Here is a 20,596-nt window from a genome sequence, read left to right as displayed (position 1 = left end):
TGTGGGGACGCTGGTGCACTGAGGGTGGGGCTGTCGTGAGGTTCAGCTGTCAGGAAGAGTGACCTGGAGACTCCCTGTAAAGATAAGGACAGAACTGCCACAGGGCCCAGCAAGACCACTTCTTGGCACTGACCCTCTCCCCACCCACCCCCTAGACCTCAAAACATCAGAAAGGACAGGCCTGTGTTCATCACAGCACTTAGTACAACGGCCAAGAGACAGAAACAACCCCAAAATGCCCAACCACGGAAAAGTGGACGAGAAATTGTTGAGTGTCCACATGGAATACTACACAGCAGTGAGAAAGGATGAAATCACGTTGCTGTAAGGCTGTAGAGTCTGCTGAGCATGTCCGTCAGAAGAAAAGGGACAGATGTAGGATGGCAAAGAGCCAGCACGGGCTATACAGATACACAGTCAGGGAGCAACACAAGGCCGAAACAGCAGAACTGGGGGGTTGGTTCACAGAATTGAGTTTGCAGGGTGGGGAACAGTGTATGTGAGGGGCCGTCAGAACATGGGTGGAGGGAGGTGGACACTCTGGTGTGCGGAGCTAGAGTGCAACTATCCAAAACTACAAATGCATGAACCTATCATGAAGTCACAGCATCTCGATGGACAGAAGACGGAAGAGTGAGCCCCAGTTTTAAGTCGGGAACCTCCTCAACTCTCAGTCCCTGATCTCTTCTGTTCAAATGAGGTCCCAGCTCCAGCATTGCAAGGCCGAACTGTAAATCCCCCCTCCCTCCTGTGACTGGCCAACCAGAGACGGGCAATACACTGGGCTGACCAATCAGGAAGAGCACCGACTTCAAGTTATCGGAGCCAAGGTGAGGACCAGGGTGAGGGCAGAGGCTACCTTGCCTCACAGGGAGCTGGCACAGGCCACCAGCAGAAAGGGCTGCAGCTGCCACCTGCTGGTTCTGAACAACGAACCTTCGACCCCTGGGTCCTGCTGGGCCTGAAGGAGGAGACTGACGTCTGCCTTCTCGGTTTCAGGGACCAAGGATCCATCCATTCATGCTCTTATTTAATCAGCTGACGCTGTTGCCTTTCTTTTTAGGTCAACCTTTTAATGCTTTGACTCTTTTGGGAACCGAATCACATGTTCCCCCAGGCCCCTTAGGGCATTCGAGTTGCTTTGTCAGTTGGAACTGAGTGAGCCTGAATGGTGGGGCATGCAGGTGGCAGGGCATGGTGCAGAGGTGGTGTGGGCACGGGGCTGAGAGTGGGCACAGGGGTGGAACTTCCGTGCAAGGGCTGAGCATCGGGGCAGGGGTGGAGTATGGGCACAGGGGTGAAGGGTGGGTCCAGAGGTGGAGTATGGGTGCTGGGGAGGAGCATGGACTCAGGGGATGAACATAGACTCAGCCAAGTTTCTACCTCTAAGTAGCAGGAGAAGGTCCCCACAGCCTCGCTGGGGTTCCTGTCTTGCTTACTGCAGGCAAACTGTCCTCAGGCTTCCTTGTCAACGGATAAGCCAAAGGCGGCACTGAGAAGCAGAAGAAACTTGGGTGTGAGAGTCCTGAATTTCAGGCCCAAGTTGGCCTCAGTTTCCTCAGCAGCCAAGAAGAGCAAGCCTGCCTGGGCTCTGGGGACCGGTGGCCGGGGAAGAGTCTCCTCCTGCCTCTGCTCCTGCTGGCCTGACCCACTGTCCTCCCAGACTCGCGATTCCTTCATCTCACCCGACCCAGGTTTATGACAGTGTGCGTGTGTGCGAGCATGTGTGTGTGTACGTGCATGTGTGTGCATGCGTGTGAGCACGCACATGTGTGTGCATGTGTGAGCATGTGTATGTGTGCACGTGTGTGCATGCATGCATGTGCATTGTGTGTGCGCATGTGCATGCCTGCGCGTGCATGCCTGTGTGTGCATCTGCATGTGTGCATGTGTGTGCATGCATGTATGTGCATTGTGTGTGCCTGCGTGTGCATGCCTGTGTATCTGCATTTGCATGTGTGCATGTGTGTGCATGCATGTATGTGCATGTGTGCATGTGTACATGTGCATGCACGTATGTGCATGTGTGTGCATGCATGTATATGCATTCTGTGTATGCATGTGTGTGCATGCATGTGCATTCACATGTGCGCATGTGTGTGCGTGCATGTATGTGCAAGTGTGTGCATGCATGTGTGTGTACATGTCTTTCCCACTCGAGGCCCCTCATGAGCTTGTCCTCACTCCAGCAGCCTAGGGCTGCTCCATCCAGTGAGCAACCAGTGAGTGCCCGGAGGCCCGTCCTTCTCCCTGGATCCTGATAGGAAGAATCTGCCGTGACACAGACACTGACCCAACCCAGGCCTGGGGTGCACTAGGAGGAGCGGGTAGGGGAGGGAGGTTGGCGGTGCTGCTGGAAAGCGGGAGGCAGGGAGAACACGTGTACAGACATGGGCATATGTACTGTGTCGTGTATGTATGCATACATGTGCTGTATACACATTTTGTATATGTGCAGTGCATTGTGGGTATGTACCTGCATATGTGTATGCATACCTGCATGTGTGTACATGCATGTGTGGAAGGGAGGGGGCTGTAGCATGTTGTACCAGGGATCAGCAAATCGCCCTCTGAGTCCTGCCCCCCTCTGCAGCAGGAGAGAGATGCGGGCGTCTGCCTGCAGACAGTGAGGGGACCAAAGTCCCAGGCACGGGGCAGGGGAAGCAGAGCAGGGGTGAGGGGTGGAGTGTGGGTCCTGGGGGTCTGGGGAAGACAAAGGCACTGTGGCTGGCGTGAGGTGGGGGCGGGGGGCTGGAGGGATCCAGCCTGGGCAGGTGGGCAGATGCGGGATTTAGCAGGACCTTCCTGGACTGTGTGGAGGACAGAGTGTGGGTGAGAGGGGGTGCCTGGGGGACAGTGGACAGGGCAGGGGGTCTGAGGAGTGAGCCCCCTCACGCTGCTGCTCCTGTGGGCCCCCCCAAGGGCAGGAATGCAATTCCTTTGTTTTCTTTTTTTGGGGGGTCACACCCGGCGATGCACTGGCTCTGGCTCTGCACTCAGGGACACCATATGGGATTCTGGGGATCGAACCCGGGTCGACCGCATGCCAGGTAAACGCCCTCCCCACTGTACTATCGCTCCAGCTCCTGGGACGCAATTGCTATTTGGGGTTTTTAGTGCCTGGGGCCTGTCCTGGGGCCCCCCAACCAGTCCCTGTGCTGGTTCCACGCTCAGACCCCAGGACATGCGGCTGCCAGGCCCTGCAGTGCGGGAGGGGGGGCGTCCTCCAGGGTCACACCTGGGGTACAGGGGCGGCAGGTGGTGCCAGGGCTGGAGCCAGGTCCTGGCCTGGGGCGGTCCACGGCCCGACACCCCTTTCTGCCTGCTCAGGAGCTGGTGTGCAGGAACTGGGGCAGGGCACAGTGGGGGGTGGGGGTGGGGGGCGCTCCCCGCTCCCAGTGTCGGGGCCTCAGCCGAGAAGACGCTGAGCCAGGCCTGAATCAGCAGCTGTGGCTGCTGCCGGCAGAGGCCGTGGGCACTGGGCACTGAGGCGGTGGGTGGGCTCCATGTGGTGGGGTGGGGGAGTGGGGGCTCCAAGGTGCTGCCCCCCCCACCTCCGGGCAGTTTTCTCTGATGGCTCTTTGGGCTCCGAAAGCGAGAGTCCCAGCCCTCAACTGGGGGACCTGCCCCATCCTGCCTACACCAGCCCCGTTCCAGGAGGGGGCCTGGCCCACCCCAGCTGCACGCAGAGGATAAGGGTTGGGGGGGCACAGAGGGGCCGGGGAGCCTGGCAGGGAGGGGGGCACAGGGAAGCAGGGCGGGCAGGAGCCTGATCTCTGCTGGGTCCATCTGGGCTTTGGAGTTCATCCCCAGGCCCTGTTATAGGTTCTCTGAGTTCCAGGAAGTCTTGGGGTGTCCCCAACACTCCCCCAACCCTAATCTTCCTTCTCCTGGACCCCCAAAAGGCGGAAAATGCAAAAACCCTGTCCAGGGACTTGTGAAGGAGCAAAAGAAAGGCTGGGAAGGTTTGTGCCGGTGGTGGAGTCAACGCACCCCTTTCTTACCTCAGAAAATGGGGGCTCCTTTTGCCCACCCCGAGGGATAACAAAGCCCAAAACCCAACCTGAAGGGCAGGATCTGATCCGCAGAACTGGAGCTAACGTGCCCTAGTCCACATGCCCTCGCCCGCAACCCCTCCCCCCTCCCTCACCCCTGCTCTGCCCTTTGACCCTGAGGGCTGGGGCTGGGCCAGGGCCAGGCAGACTCCATCAGGAGTGGGGCTGCGGGCCCCGCTCTTGTCCGAGTGTGAGGAGACCTTTCTCCTGGGGTGGCCAGCAGGCTTCTTGGTGGTGAGACTTGGGAAGTCGTGGGTGCCAGGACCAAGGTTGGGGTGGGCGGGCAGGGGCCTGGCAAACTGCCCAGCCTGCTAGCATGAGAGGTGGCCAGCAACCGGGCAGCTGCTGGGACATTTCTGGTGAGCAGGTCATCCCTGGGTGCTGAGTGACCTTCACCCCCAAGTTCCACTTGTCAGCAGCGGGACCCTGGGCTAAGGATTTTCTCCCTCACCCTCTTTCATTGCTGCAGATCCCTGCAACGAGGCGGACTTCTGGGGAGTGAACGCCCCCTGGGCTGTGCACCTCTCAGCCCCGCACTGGAGCCCCACCTGGGCACGTATACTTTGGGGGCCACGAGCCAACACGGTGCCATTTCCAGAGGGGAAATCTCACACCCGAAGCAGGTCAGACAAAGCGGCCCTGGGGCTCGGCTGGGATTCTCCTTCCCAGACCGATGGCTCTGACAGGATGTTCCATCCTTCCAGACCGATGACTCTGACAACCTGGTCCTTCCCAAGCTCCAGACAGTATGCCAGGGGTGATAGGATCCTGTGAACAACAGGGGACATGAGGCAGACCCAGCCTCTGTCCCGGGAGGTGACATCTGGGCGGGGGACAGAGAAAAATCAATGCATGGAGATGAATTTCAGATGCTCTGAGGAGCTCTGAAGGAAGACATCAGGGTGAGAGGCGAGAGAGTAAATGGGGGGGGGGGGCTCTGGGAGGAGGTGACAGTGGAACTGAATGCTGGAGGTGGGTGAGAAGACAAACCAGGGGAAGAGGCCTTCTGTGCAACAGGCAGAAAAGTGCAAAGTTCCTGGGGTAGCAGTGAGAACACTGGAGAGCAGGATGGGCAGGGGCACGACTACATACAGAGAGGAGACATACTGTGGTCTGCTGGCACACACGGGGCACATAGTACCCACCCACCCAAGCACACAGCATCCACCAGCACCCCCTGGCATACAGTGTCCACCAGCATCACTGGGCACACAGTGATCATCAGTATCCCTGAGCACACAGAGTCCACCAGCTAACCCTCCCTTCCCCCCCCACACACAGCATCTACCAACACTACCAACACCCCCGGTACACAGAGTCCACCAGCACCCCCTGGCACACAGCATCTACCAGCACCCCCTGGGCACATACCATCCACCAGCCCCCATGAAACATAGTGTCCACTAACACCCCCTGCCAAGGAGCTGGGGGTCTCTGACCTGCCTGGGTGTTGCAGGAACCGGGAGTGAGAGACAGAAATTCCCACCTCTGTTCTTTGTTCTTTTGTCTTAAGTGGACAAAAGTATCCCTGGCAGCCAGTTACAAAGTTATTTCTGCAAAAGGCCTGTGGCCAAAAGCAATAAAGTCGCCCAGAACAGAGTCATTATTCACGCCTAATTGGGGGTTGCTTCTCAGAGAGGACCGAGGGGCAGGGCCGGCTCCCAGCCGCCCCCAGCGGCCCCCTGCGGCGTTGTTTACTGGGCAGAACACATCCTTATGTTTCCACACGTTGCAGTTTCCTCCTCCGAGAACATCAAAGAGATAAACGGCCACTGGAACCGCCCTGGACCACGGACCAATTAGTTTTTCCCTTCCCTTTCCCCCCAGCGCCCAGCCGTGGGCACGGTGGGCCCCTCCTGGCGGAGCCTCATCAGCTCCCCTTGGAAACAGCCCGACGCTCGCATTTGGAGCCACTGGCGCTCCCAGGCGGAGGAGGACATCTAAATCAACTTTTACCCAAGATCCCGCTAAATTTAGAGATGCGAGTGGAGAGAACTGCGAGTGACGAGTGACGGGTCCATTTTCCAGCCTGGGAGCAGGCTGCAACCTAATTAGCTCCTGCAAACAGACTGTGGGGGTGGGAGAGAGGCTGGTGGGGGGCCTCAGGGGTGCTTCTCCCAAGGCAAGGCCCCGGGGTGCCCGGGGCATGGGCTGCCTGGCCCCCCTGGGTCCGCGTCTCCCTCCCTCCCGGCCACTCTCCCGCCCAGGTGCTGGTCACTCGTCTCTGCAGCTAGGGCGAGGCTGCACAGTGTGGCCGGGCAGGCAGCCAGCTTTGCCCCCGAAGGAGGCTCCTGCCCCCACAGTGCCCAGAAGCTGGGGGGTTGACATGGAAGGACTCACCGAGGGGGGTCTGCTGCGCCCGGATATGGCAATGCGCGTCCCGTCCTCACACCTGACCTGTGGTCACTCGCACCTCCCCGGGGACCCCTGCCAGGGGCCACTGGAACAGGGCCCCTGTTTGGGTCCAGGATCTAGCTGGGTGCCTGGGCACCCTCCCTCCCTTCCTCCCTTCTTCCCTCCCATCCTTTTCTTTTTTTCTGTTGTTCTGTCTTTTCCACTTTCTCATCTTTTCTCCTCTCCTTTTTTTTTTTTTGCTTTTTGGGTCACACCTGGTGATGCACAGGGGTCACTCCTGGCAGCTCTGCACTCAGGAATTACTCCTGGGGGTGCTCAGGGGACCATAGTGGATGCTGGGGATTGGACCTGGGTCGGCCACGTGCAAGGCAAACTCCCTACCCGCTGTGCTATCGCTCCAGTCCCTCTTCTTCCTTTTTTTCTATTTCTGGGTCTTTATCTTTCTTTCTGTGCCTTTCTTCCTTCTTTCCTTTTTCTCGCAAGGAGAGAGCAGAATAGGGCTTTCTGTTTGTGCTCCTGGTATCTCTTCTTCCTTCCTTCCTTCCTTCCTCCCTCCCTCCCTTCCTTCCTTCCTTCCTTCCCTTCCTGCCTCCCTCCCTCCCTTCCTTCCTTTCCTTCCCTCCTTCCCTCCCTCCCTCCCTCCCTTTTTTCCTTCCTTCCCCTCCCTCCCTCCCTCCCTTCCTTCCTTCCTTCCTTCCTTCCTTCCTTCCTTCCTTCCTTCCTTCCTTCCTTCCCTTCCCTCCCTCCCTCCCTTCCTTCCTTCCTTACGCCTGGTGGTACGCCAAGGTTATTCCTAGCTCAGTGCTTAGTCCAGACTCTGAGACACCCTGTTGCCACAGTGGGGGCAGGAAATGTTTTGAGCTTCTGGCGTATGGAGGGTCCATTAGGGCAGGAGGTAAAGAAGGAAGAGTGGACAAGGACAGGGCTGAGAGTCGGGGAGCCATCATGGCAGAGAGAGAGCAGCCCACCTGAGCCCACCTCCCTGGGCTCCCACCCTAACGGCCCCAGCAAGAGCCAAGGCCAGCTGGGCAAGTCAGTCAGCTGCTCTGATCCCCAGATCCTTATAAAATGGGGCAAGGGTTGGAGAGGAGACACGCCAGGGTTCGAGTGCAGGTGTGCGTGCATGCAAGACAGTCGGCTCTATTCCTTTTCCGGCACCAGAAGGTTCTCCAAGGATCACTGGGTCCATCCTTGGAGGCCCCAAGCACGGGGGGGGGGGGTGCTCCCGAGCTGGTGCCCTACAGCACAATCTGTTCCTGCCCATGGCCACGGCTCTGGGGACAGTGCTTGCTCGTCCGCATGGAATCCCAGGCAAGCCTGTTTGTCACCACAGGCCTTATCAGAGCCTTTATTATCACCTCCACTGTGCTGTGGGGGAGAGAGAGATGCCGGGTGAGGGCAAAGGCCACCCCCTTCATCTCCCTGCCTCCCGTCTGAGCTAGACTTTGCACTTGAATCAGCTAGGGGAAGTGGTGGATGTCCTCCAAGTGTGCATGGCCTCAGAGCAGCCGCCCGGCCGCACCCTGGCTCCCCTCCATGCCCCTCGGAGGCACCGTTTCTGCTGGGATTCACCATCACTCAGATTCAAATCTCTCAGTTTGGGGGGCTTAAAAGCAACAATGAGGGGCTGGAGTGATAGCACTGCGGGGAGGGCGTTTGCCTTGCACACAGCCAACCCGGGTTCGATTCCCAGCATCCCAGAGGGTCTCCCGAGCACCGCCAGGAGTAATTCCTGAGTGCATGAGCCAGGAGTAACCCCTGAGCATTGCCGGGTGTGACCCCAAAAAAGAAAAAAATAAATAAATTAAAAATACAAAAAAAGCATCAATGAACATCCCATGACTGCCAGAATGCGTGCTGGGGACACTTTTCTCGTGTGTGGTGTCTGCTGGTCCCCGGGGATCCCCCAGGCGCAGGGCTGGGGCTGGCCCAGGAGGCTCAGGACCTCCTCAAGTCAGCCTGAGTTTCCGCTCTGGTGGGCTTGGGGAAGTTTGACTTCATCGCTGGGTACAGCTCTCAGTGTAGCCAGGACTCCTGCGTGCCAGTGTCTGCCTGGGCAGAGCGATTTTAGGAACACATTCTCACTGCAGGGGGGAGGAGAGAGGGGAAGCGCAGAGAGAGTACCCGGGGGCAGAAACTGGTGGGTGCTCGCCCCTGGCTTCTCAGGTCCCCAGCCAGAGAGGAGGCTGATGGCCCAGGGGTGGCAGTGCCCCAGCGGTCAAGAGAAGTCTGGCTCCCACGACGGTGCGTTCATCCCCTGGGGATTCTTGGAATTGGGTATTTCTGTGATTACACAGCCCGGGGCAGGGGGTGCTTCTGGCAGAACAGGGGACAGGAACGGACAGCGCGCTTCTGCACCGCACAGCGTGGAGAACACCCCCTTCCCAGCACCAGGGACTCCCGCCAGCCCTTCCCCCGTGCAGGTGTGCCTGCTTTGAGGGCACCTGACTGGCTCTGGGTCCAAGGCAGCTCCAGCCGTGCGAGGGAAGCCTGCAGGTTCCTTTGGGAACCCGGGCACGTTTTCCACGGCTCTGCTGAGGACCATTCTGCACGGGGGCAGCCCAGGCACCCCCAGATCCCCAGCCTCCGATTTCACGCGATGTTCTCACGATTCCGTCTGAACACTGGGTGGTGCCGTTAACCGGTTTCCCCCGACTCATGTCCCAGTTCAGTTTCCCTTTGAAGCACAGCGAGGGTGATTGATTGAAAAAAATAAAAAGGTGTAGAGAGATGACATGATCCAGGGATTTGTTCCAGGGGAGCGTGGCAGAAATATTTGCTCTCAGAAGAGGGTGTTTGATATGCTGATTTGGGGAGCCACTAAGCCGAGTCAAACATGAAAAGTCCACTTCCGTTGGCCGGTATTTGGTGGAAAGGCGAGGACAAAATCTAACGCCATGAGGGAGAAAGCAAATTCGGGTGAGGTAGAGGAGTCCTTGGAAGGACTCCGTTTTCTGATTAAAAGGGAGATGACTTCTTTCTTTTAATATTGCTTTGAACAAGAATGCAATGTCTGGAGCAGCAGCACCCACTCTGAGCCCACGAAACAACATGGTCAAAGACACGCAGAGCACAGCCAACAGCCCTGGAAGATCCTGGGTCCCTGATGACATCATTTTACCGGCAAACTGACCCCTGGACTCTCCCATTTTGGACTCTTGTTACAAGAATTAAATGTCCTGACTGCAAAAGCTACGCAGAGCCAGGTTTTCTGCTCCTCGCAGTGAATTCATCTTGATTTACACGCCAATCACGAGGACTTCAAGCCTGTCAGAATCCTAGCGGGCCTCTGCCCTGTCGTCTGAAATGTCCGGAGAAGCGGCCTGGTATTTAGAAGTCTGTGGACAGGGTCTGTCACTAAAGCAGGCCAGCGCTGCAGCTTTGGGGTGACCTGATTTTTCACCAGAGCATTCAAGGCCCAGCCTGCCGGCTGCAGACTAGTCATGCTCCTGGAGGTCTTGGAAAATAAACCCTCTCTGGTCGCTGAGGTGGGTCACGTCACCCGCTGGGCTCCTGACCGGGAGCCAACGGGGCGGCTGGGCCATACAGCCATGTCCGAACACATCTGGCTCCCACCTGGCCAAACATTTCTGGGGGAGCGCGGAGGGTCCCCGGGGATGGAGTTGCCCGCCAGCACACACACTCGGGCCCGCTCCTGACGACTGGGAGCGGGGGATATAATTGATCCCAGTTTGCGGCCGAGCCCAGATGTGCACGGGGGCCTGGCCTTTCAGCAGACAGAGCTGCACACCAGAAGCCGGGGCTACTGAGCGGTGAGTGTTCTGGAATCCCGTGAAGGGACCATGGAGAATTCAAACCAGTGGTGGTCTCCGGTTCAAGAGCATTCCACCCCGTCTGAGTCTGGGCTGGAGCAGAAGTTTCAAAGCTCCCTCCAACGGCTCATTTACCAAACAGGCCCGGGGCGGCCAGCGGGGTCAGGTGCTGCGTGACCTCAAGTGACTTCCCGAGGATGTGCCTGGGTTATGGACGGCGGACTCTTTCCTCCAGCCTGCATCCGTGAGCCACGGGGCCCGCGCCCTTGGAAACTTCAGGAGCACCGAGCAGAATTGAGTATGCGGGACGTGCTAAAAATATTCATCAAATAGATTCATGGCACCCAGGAGGAAGAAAACCACACCGGAGAACAAAACCCATGCTCCCGGGATGCTCGGGGCCAGTCCCACGGCTGAAAATAGCACGGCTGTGCCCACGCTGCCCACATTTAGGCGGCCTGCCCAGGTCAGCGCCGGGGAGCCCTGAGCTCAGAGGCCTTGGGGTCCAGTGTCCTGCAGACCCAGCATTTCCCACTGCTCAGAGCTGGGTCTCCCGTCACCCCTCCTCTCCTGTCACCCCGCACTACCATCACCTCGCACCCTTGCTCTCCCATCACCCCGAATCCCTGCTCCCCCTCATCCCGTCACTCCACACCCCTGTTCTCCCATCATTCCACACCCCTGCTCCCCATCATCCCTGCGCTACCATCACCGTGCACTCCTGCTCTCCTGTCACCCCGCACCCCTGCTCTCCCCTCACCCCGCACCCCAGCTCCCCGTCACTCCACACCCCTGTTCTCCCATCACCCTGCACTAACTATCACCTTGCACCCCTGCTTCCCGTCATCCCTGCACTCCTGCTCTCCCGCCACCCCGCACCCCTGCTCCCCGTCATCATCCCCATACCCCTGTTCTCTCATCACCCATCACCCCGCACTACCATCACCTCACACCCCTATTCTCCTATCACCCTGAACCCCTGCTCCCCCTCATCCCGTCACTCTGCACCCCTGCTTTCCCTCACCCCACACCCCTGCTCCCGTCATCCCCACATTCCTGTTCTCCCATCACCCCGTACTACCATCATCTTGCACCACTGCTTCCCGTCATCCCTGCACCCCTGCTCTCCCATCACCCCGCACCCCTGCTCCCCATCATCTCGTACCCCTGTTCTCCCATCACTCCACACCCCTGCTCTCCCATCTGCTAGGTCCCTGCTGACCCTTCCCTGCTGGGGACCACCCCATGTCCTGGAGGAAGTTTGACCCCACACACTCTGTACCTGCAGCACCCACCCACTCCCGCCTTCTGAGCACCCAGCAACACAGAGAACCCCGGCTCTGCTCCAAGACACCACAGCAGCTCCCAGCAGATTCCCTTGGTCACCTGTTTGTTTGCACAGGTGAGACCTGCCCTCCTCTGCAGCCCCCTGCAGCACCATATTGCAGCTTTGTGTGTTTTGTTTTGGCGAAATGCCCCAGTTATGCTCAGTGGCGTCTAGGGACCACCCCGGGGAAAATGGTTCAATCTGTGGTTCAGCTGAGCTGGGGGCTTCCAGGGAGATGTCCTGGAGGACTTGGGGGCAGGGCCACACTTGGGTCCCTGTGCAGGCCAGGCACACGCCCTGACCACTGAGCCCATTCCCCAGCCCTGTGATCGATTCGGGAACAATCCGTCCCTAGCCTTGGCCTGCCCTCCTTTCTGGAATGTTCTTCCCCGGCTCTTCCCAAGGCCAGCTCACCCTCAAGATGCAGCTGTTGCTCAAAGCGCTGTTTGCACCCTACTCATCCTTTGACTATGCATTCCGGGAAAGCGGGGTGCCCCCATCCAGTTCACCCTGACGCCACCACAGTGTGGGGCTCACGCAACAGTTTCCCGACACACCCACCAGCAAGGCGGTCTCCTGGGCCCCCACAGGGCCTTCGGGCAGCCCTCAGAGCAGCACACAGACCAGTATCCTCTTTCCAAATGGCTCTGCGGGGATAGAGCCGGGCACAGCCAGCATCAGGACCCCCACCTGGGGCTGGGCTCTGCAGCCGATCGTGAGGGTCCTCCAAGCCCTGTTCCCCGCTCCCGGGAAGTACAGGCTGGAGGGCAGGAAGGGGGGAGTTGGTTCTCCCTGGACGCTGAGCTCAGTGGGCAGGGAGGGGAAACCCCTGCGCCTGATAGAGAAGACCCCCTCACCGTCCTTCATGGGGACTCTCCTGCCTTCCCAGGAACTCACTGTCCTTTCTCTTGGGTGCCCACGCGTGTCCTTCTGGATTTCGGGGTCTCAGCCCAGGGGGCCCCCCAGTTCCGGATGGGGTGAATAAGTGGTTTGGGAAGTGTTAACGAGATCCAGGCTGCGGGAGGCGGGTCTGAGTGGGCATCGCAGGCACAAGGCCGTTCCTTCCTGTCAGCCCTGCACCGAGAGGCCAGCTCCCGGGCAGATCCCTCAATGGCGTGAGCAGCCGTGGGACCAGGGCACCCGTGTCCAACACAAGCTGTCCACAGCCTCATTCCTGAAGGGACCAGCTGCCTCTGAGGCAGCTGGGGAGAGCCGGAGCCCCTGGAAAGAGAGGACATGCTCCCAGGCACCGAGTGGGCAACTGGCAGCTGGCAGTGAGCCGGTGAGGTGAACTCCCAGGTAGGGACCAATGTCCATGCATCTGCACGGTCCCACCGCCTGCAGAACCAGGGCCAGGAACCCGCCACCCTCAACGGGGACCTAGCTGGCCCGAGGCAGGGGGACCTTTCCATGCAGGGTGGCGGCTGCCAGCTGGTTCCTGTCTTTTGCCTTCTGTGTTGCTGACCAAGAAGACCCCGATGACCAGGGTTCTTGCTGCCACCCCACGGGTCACTCTGGGGACAGCCACCGCAACTGGGTGGTTGCCCCGTGAACCCTCCTGCCCACGCTTACCTGCCGGGTCTGTTACCCCAACACCCCCCCAGCGACCAGCCCAACGCCTCTGCCCCTGGCAACTCCAAATGAGGCCTGGTTCCCTAGCAACCACCCAATTAGGCAATCACGCCATTTATCAGGATGCCAATTAATTATAATGATCTTAATGATCTTCCAATTAGGTACGCCTGGAATCCGGATGAGGGGCCTTGCGGGTTCCCCACCAGCGTCTGTCAGGAGGTGGCCGCTGGACGGCAGCCCGGGGAGCCTCCGTGGGCTGTGGGTTGGCAGGGAGAGGCCGTGCCCCTGCCCCGGGCCCTGAACCATCCCGCCAGCAGAGTTTCCCCACAGGGTTTGCCCCTCCTGAGGGGCTGCAGGTGGGTGCCCCCCCGCAGCTCTCTCAGGCCTGCTCCTTCCTCCGCACGGACCGAGGCGAGTGTTTGCGTTTGGGGGCGGGGGGGAGGGACGGCCACCCCGCAGACACGTCTTCCTCAGAACAATCCCTTCGAAACAAAAGCCAAACCCCAGAGGCCCCCACAAGCAAGGTCAGAGGAGAGACACGGCACTGCCAAGGGCTCCTCCTCCCTGCCGGGCCTGCACTTCTGATAAAGGCCAAGGTCAGAGTGGACCCCAGAGCCACTGACCAGCAGCTGACAAAGCCCCAGTCCCTCTGTGCCTCAGTTTCCTCCAGAACAGGACCTCTGCACAGGCCTTGGGGATGAGCCCAAGAGCTGTGGTGCCGAGGGCGGGAGAGCAGGGCCCAGCCCCTCCACCTGACACACTGTGGACGCTGTCCGCCGTCCCGGCCTGTGTCTGCACTGAGCGGTGAGCAGGAGAAGCGTGTCACTCCTAGCCTGGGGGTGGCTCTCCGACTGTCAGAGGGGGGACCAGAGGCAGTCCTCCTTGAGGCAGATCCTAAGAGAGAAATGGGCCAGCGCCAGGGAGCGTCACCCCCACATCTGAAGGCGGCCTTCCAGGGGGTATGTGGTGGACAGCAGCCAGCGCCTTAGGACGGGGTGAGAGGGAGCAGCGGAGGGGAGCAGGTGGTAATACACACATGCATGGGCACAGGCATGAGTACACACATGCACACACGCGCACACAGTTGCACACATGCACAGGTGCACACATACACACATGCACAGGAGCACACATGACAGGTGACATGGGCACGGGTGCCAACACACGCACAGGTGTGTACACGTACAAGTGCACACACATGCACAAGTACACACACAGGTGCACACACATGCACAAGTGCACACATGCACACACATGCAGATGCACACACAGGGGCACACACATGCATGGGGGTGCACAAGCACGGGTGCGTACACACGCATAGGTGAACACATGCACACACATGCACAGGTGTACACACGCACAGGTGCACTCACACGCACACCACACACACACACACCCGCCACCCACACCTCCGCACAGTCCTTCTCCAAGTTCAGGCTTTTTTACAACCATTTTACATCTCTCCGTTCAGCCCTTAAGTTTGAAAACTTAACATGTTATTAGGGTTTCAGAAAAAGCCGCAGATTCAAATAAAAAAATCCAATAAACATACACTCAGCCCAAAGCCGGAACCCACACTGCACTCGCTCAGGCCAGGCAGGGATCCAGCCCGGCGTGATGCACAGAAAGCAGACCTGTCAGAAGCAGCCGGGCCCTTCCTGCGCCCAGGAGACAAACCCCCATGGGGGACGGAAGAGCATCCCCTCGGTGAATCCACAGGGACACACAGCGCGGGACAGTGAGTGACCTGGGGTCTGCCTTCTCCCTTTCTGGACTGACTTCAAGAAACCCTCTGGTGGGCTGGGATGAGGAGGGAAGATGCAGAGAAGCCCCTGCACCCCTCGGCAGGAGAGTGAGGGAGGACCCCCCGCTCAGGGGCACTCAGGGTCTTCTGGGACCCAGAAGCTGCTGGACAAAAGGCCCTTCCCTCCCCCAGGAGGGTGAGTGCGGGCACTGCAGAAGCAGCGGGGGACAGATGGGGGGCTGGGGGCCACTGTCCTGACAAGCACAGATGTGCAAATACCCAGATTCAAACGTAAGCTGAATGTAATTACTCGGTGAATTAAATATTGACTTTTAACTCAAAAAGTGATTAAAACAAGCTGCAGCAAAGGCTGTCCTGAGAGGGGAGGGGGGCAGGGAATGAATGAGAACTTAGAGCAGGGGGCCAGAGGGGCCGGGAGGGCCCCAAGGAGGGTCCCGCTGTGCAGGGGGCGTGTCCTGGCCTGGGGCCGGTGGGGGAATGCGGGGTCACGGTGCAGGGCGGGTGGGGGAAACGCCGCGTCACGGCGCACGGCGGCGAGGCCGTGCGGGCTCCGGGCGTTTCCGCACTCCGACCCCTCTTTCCGGGGCTGCCCTCCGGGGGACCGGCCGACTCAGTTTCCCCAGGACACACCCCGCCGCACCTGGCCGAGAAGAGCTCCGCCGAGGCGGGCGGAGAGAATGAATGAACACCAGATGGGAATGTTGGCCGCCGCGGGCCCTCGGCCAGGACGCCCCGCGCCCCCCCCGCACCGACCCCCGCCACCGGGAGTCGCGGCGGGGGTCTCTCCAGGCGACGGGAACTGGGTTTGGCCCGGCCGGGCGGAAGTTTGCCGGCTCCATCCCGTTTGCCCTTTGGGGAATCGGCGAGTCGCCTGAAGATCCGGTCCACCGCGCTCGCGTGTCCTGCCCGGACAAGCCCCCACGTGGTCTGGCTCGCGGCCGCCCGCCGGGTGTAAACTCGGAGGGGTCAGCCAGGCCGGCCCCGCGCGCACCCGCTGCCCCGCGCCGGGGCCCGCCGCCAGGTCCAGGGGACCGGCCCGCCCGCGCCTCCCTCCGGGCACAAACCCCGCGGCCGCGGCTCACCTGGGCGGCGCTCGGGCCCGGCTCGGCCCGGCCGTGGGGCGCCTCCGCCCCGCCCCCTGCGCCCCGCGCCCCGCGCCCCGGGCCCCGGCGGCCTCACCCCGCGCGGGGCGCAGCCGCCTCCTCTGCCGCAGCCCGGCCCGGCCTCGGGGCACCGGGGGGGACTCGCCGCCGCCGCCGCCGCTGCATCCCGGGGCTCGTCCCCGCCCGCGCCCGCCTCCGCCCCGGCGCGCCGCCCTTGCCAAAGTCCGGGTCCGCGCCCCGCCGGGCCGCGCTCCCCTCGCCCAGCCCGGCCCCCCGCGCCGGCCCCGGGGCTCCGCACGGCCCGGCCGGGACGCTGGGGGTGGGGGGTGGAGGGCGGGCGGCGAGCGCCAGGCCCGGGCGAGGGGGGTGGGGGGGACCCGCCCCGCGCGACCCCCCCCAGCGCGCCGGCGTTTTACCTTCGGCTCGATGGACGCGCGGCCCGGCGGTCCCCGGCGGTGCCCGGCGGTGCCCGGCGCGCGCCGCCGGCCCCCGCAGTCCGGCCCCGGAGCGGGCAGCGGCGAGAAGCGCGCGGGGGGTCCGGGCGGCTCTCGGTCTCCGGGCGCCTCGGGACCCGGCTGGCCGCGCTCCCGGCGCCGAGCGCGCACCCCCGCCGGGACCCAGACGCGCACTCGGCGGGCGGAGAGTTGAAACAGCTGTGGGGTTCGCCGGGGAGCTGGAGGGGAGGGAGGGACGCCCGCCCGAGGCGTGTGCGTGTGTGCGCGCGTGTGTGCGTGTGTGTGTGTGTGTGCGCGCGCGGAGCAGAGCCCGGGCCAGCGCTAATAAATCACAGCTCGCGCTGAAGTCTGGAGGGCCATCGATCAGGTCCACTTGGCTAGAGGCGCGGAGAATCCTCGCCTCTTGCGGCCGCTCCTCCTCCTCCTCCTCCTCCTCCCTCGGGGCTGGCAGGAGCCCAGCGTTCCGCGGGGCGTGCAGCGGCCCCGGGCCGCGCGCGCGCTCCCCTCGCCACGACACGTTAATAAATGTTTTCTTTTTTATCTGCTCTCGGCAGAGCTCGCCGGGCGCTGCAAGCGCCCGTTGCCTTTGCCCAGAGCCAGCCAAAGGAGCTCCTCGCTGCCTCCAGCCCCGCGTTCCGGGTGGACGCTGGCGGCCGCCCCAGTCCCCCGCGAGGTCGCCGGGCGAGGGGCCCACGCGCTCGGGACCTGCTCACGCGCTCCGGAAGCTTCTCGAGACATTCACTTGAGCTCAAGTGAAAAAACGGCAGCCTATGCCCAGAAAAGGTGCCGGAGTAGGAAAAGAAAGGACGAACCGGCTTCGCGCCCGAGAGGAGGAATTGGACTCCAGGTGGTGCTGTGGTCCGTGGTTTCTACGTGCCCAGCGCCGGCCGAAGGGGCTGGGGCTGCCCGGGTGGGCCCAGAGAAAACCCACCAGTAGCAGCCGAAAACGACTGAGTTGTTAAGGGAAAAAGAGGCCCGCACTTGTGGGCAGCGCCAGTCACTTGTTTCAGCCTAATCGCAGCCTTCCAAGTCCACTTTGCAGATGTGAACACCCAAGTCCCGGAGAGCTCATTCATCCATCCCTGAACCGCGCGCGCGGACCCCAAGTGGTGGATCTCAGACGCGCCCCGAGAAACTTGGCTCTGGGCCAGACTCTCAACACCCCCCCCCCCCCAACCCCCTGAGCCCCTAGTGCAGGATCACCTTTCTCTGATCAGGATGTCCAGCCTCCTGCTCAGGCTTGTCCTCTTCAATCAGTCAAGACCCAGGCGGTGCCGCCTATGCTCGGCCTCAAACATTCCTTGTTGTTTATCTGAACTTCAAGTTGGGGGTCTTGACCGGATTGGCGGCTCTAGAATTTTCTGCCTAGCCTCCCCTGATCCTTGCCAGATCAGTTTACACACCAGATAAATTAGAAAAACCTGGAGCTGGCTTTTCCAGCTCGGATTCCCGCCCCACCTTTGGCACAGCTGACACCAGTCATCCTCAGCCCTCGTTGGGCTGGAGAGAAAAAAATATATCAGACGGCTTCACCATCACAGAGCCCCCCACCCCCAATAATGGGGGCCCCTTCTTCTGCCTCAGGAGGGTGATATGTTTGAGGCGCCTACAGCAAAGGTGGGCGTTGGATACAGAAGCAAACATCTTTTTAAGTAGCGCCTCCAGAAACAGGAAATTCACAATAATGTCATTTATTGAGCCTAGCGTGTCCAGAGCATCACTGTGACTTGTCATATAAACACTGCTAACGAGATGTTAGGGCATTCATTCTTTTGTTCTTACTAAGTCTGGGGGAATCCGTGTGCCTTGTACCCAGGGCAATTAATTTGCAGCAGCCGCGTGGGGTCAGGGGGTCCTAGACGGACAGTGCAGCTCTGGTACGGTCTGTGACGCCAGCAACTCTCCCGTCTGGTCATCCCTGCCATCCTTTTAGCGGTCTACCCCGAGGACTGAAGCTTAGAAAGGAACAGAGTCATCCACGGTGTCACCAAGTCAGCCTGACTCTGACGCAGCCAGATCACGTGAGAACTTCCCGATAGGGCAAGTTTCCTCCTGGATCCTTGCAAACCCAGGTGGGTGGGCTGGGTGAGAACGGCCAGGGCAGGGGAAGGGAGGGGAGGGAAGGGGCCAGGGAAGGTGAACAGAGATGAGATCTGCCTGTTACGGACTTTTTTTTTTTCTGTAGGTCTCTGCAGGGCATTTCAGAGGTGGAGGGGATCTCAACCACCACCAGTTCAAAAGCATATGAACAGCTCCGGCCTGCAGCTGGTGCCAATAGTTCTGTTTCTTTGAGGGTCCCACCTGCAGCGGTCCTGCCTGCCCTCCCCTCCCAGCAGGACCCCCCCCCCCCCCCCCCCGGTCATGGGAGGCGGCTGAGCAGTGCACAGTCCAGACCCAGGGCTGTGGGCAGGCCTGGAACAGTGGCTCCAAATCATCTTTTTGGATATTCTTTGTTTGTGTGGTGCTCACGCCCAGCGATGCTCAGGGATGCACGCAGGAATCATTCCTGGCGGTGCTGGGAATCGAACCCAGGCTGGCCGTGTGCAAGGCCAACGCCTTCCCTGTGACACTGTCTTTGCAGCCCTGCTTGGATAGTCTTTCTGCTGTGGCTGGGTGGGCCAAACATGGGCTTACTCCTTATTAGGGGGAGGGCACGAACTTGTAAGTGCCTGTGTTTGTGTGTGTGTGTGTGTGTGTGTGTGTGTGTGTGTGTGTGTTTCTGGGAGTGCATGCGCCTGTGTAGGTTTCAGGCCCTAGATTTTTTTTTTTAATTTTTATTTTGAAGGTAAAGGTAAAGGCCCTCCCGTTGATCGTTGATTTGCTCAAGCGGGCCCAGTAACGTCTCCATTGGAGACTTTGTTGTTATTTTGAAACACCACGAGGTACAGTTGTAGATTTACAAATTTTTGTGCTTGGGTTTCGATTATACAATGATCAAACACCCATCCCTCCACCAGTGCCCATTTCCCACCACCACGGATCCCAGTATCCCTCCCACACCCATCCCCCCATCCCACCCTGCCTCTGTGGCAGAGCATTCCCTTTTGTTCTCTCTCTCCTTTTGGGTGTTGTGGTCTGCAAAAGAGGCATTGAGTGGCAAACATGTTCAGTCCATAGTCTACTTTCAACATGCATCTCCCCTCCTGGGAGGATCCTCCAAACACCCTTTATTTGGTGCTCCCTTTTCTATCTGAGCTGCCCTTTCCTCTAGAATGCCCGGCTTCAGGCCCTAGATTTTGTGTAAGTTCCATCCTGGTAAATGGGAGCTTCTGACGGCACCAGGGAGCTCAATGTTTGAGCTCAATGTTCGTAACCCCGGGGCTACATCCCGAGGGGCTCTGTCTGCCCCCCTGCCCCCCTCCCGGTCCCTCGGGATGCTCTCCAGTTGGGCATCTCCAACCTGTCTGCCCTTTGCTCTGTCCTCTATCATGCTGATGGCGCCTCTGCCCCTGGCCTCTCGGGCTGCTCAGCCCTTTTCCTGCCCCCACCCCTTGTTGGTTTAACCTCCGGGGGACCTTTCTCAGGATACCTCTGTGCCTCATTTCCTTTCCTGCAGAAAACAGTCGGGTTGAGCTGCCTTGCAAGGCCAGACTGTGGTTCTCTGGCCCCCATTCCCGAGCAACAATTAAAGAGAACTCCTTCCTGCTGTGTGTTTCTTTATCCCCATCCAGAGGCTGAAATTCAATCGGCTCGTCCCAGCAACTTCTGGCTGGATTTGGCTTGGCGTAGATGGGATTTTATGAGCGTCGTAAAAGCTGAGCTTTTCACATCTCTCAAACAAATTGGCGTGCGAAGGAGCAACATGAAGAGTCCAAGCGGGGCTGCCGATAGGAGGCCGGGGAATGTGTGTCTCAGAACCGGGCCACAGGTGGCTTTAATAAACCCCACAGTTTGGCTGTAACTTGCCTCAACAAAAGCCGCGGTGGCGGTATCCATCCCCAAGGGGCTGGGATCAAAATTCGGAGTCTCACGAATGGGGACAGTTTTGCAAGGGTTTGAAAAAAGAAAAAATCCCCAAATCCCAGCCTCATCCATGACATTATAAATGTGCGGTTAATTCTGCTGAGTTTTCACTTAGGCCCAACCTGTCCTGTCGGGAGAAATGCAGTTGCATTAGCGGGGAACTGTTTATATTTCTCGAGATATTGTGATAATGAAAAACAGCACCATAAACCCCCATTAAGT

At 59.8% G+C, this 20,596-nt stretch overlaps 2 protein-coding genes across 2 annotated transcripts in view; both read right to left on the bottom strand.

The window, feature by feature from the left end:
- The window catches only part of SULF2 (sulfatase 2), an 85,087-nt gene extending 68,283 nt beyond the window's left edge, over positions 1–16,804 (bottom strand). The window contains exon 1 of the mRNA XM_056108446.1: positions 16,373–16,804. The gene's annotated coding sequence lies outside the window, so the exon portion shown is untranslated. The remainder of the gene's footprint in view (positions 1–16,372) is intronic.
- On the bottom strand, positions 13,940–17,894 carry LOC130017704 (spidroin-2-like). Its single transcript, XM_056108455.1, has 6 exons — positions 17,870–17,894; positions 16,752–16,855; positions 16,373–16,609; positions 16,033–16,269; positions 15,494–15,702; positions 13,940–13,979 (listed from the first exon to the last, which is right to left on the bottom strand). The coding sequence occupies exons 1-6, from the start codon at positions 17,892–17,894 to the stop codon at positions 13,940–13,942; spliced, it is 852 nt and encodes a 283-aa protein (XP_055964430.1).
- Between the last annotated feature and the right edge of the window lie 2,702 nt (positions 17,895–20,596).

This window comes from Sorex fumeus, unplaced genomic scaffold (assembly GCF_029834395.1).
Source record: "Sorex fumeus unplaced genomic scaffold, SorFum_2.1 ptg000213l, whole genome shotgun sequence".
Taxonomy (NCBI): Eukaryota; Metazoa; Chordata; class Mammalia; order Eulipotyphla; family Soricidae; genus Sorex; species Sorex fumeus.
This window is presented reverse-complemented; position numbering and strand designations above follow the sequence as displayed.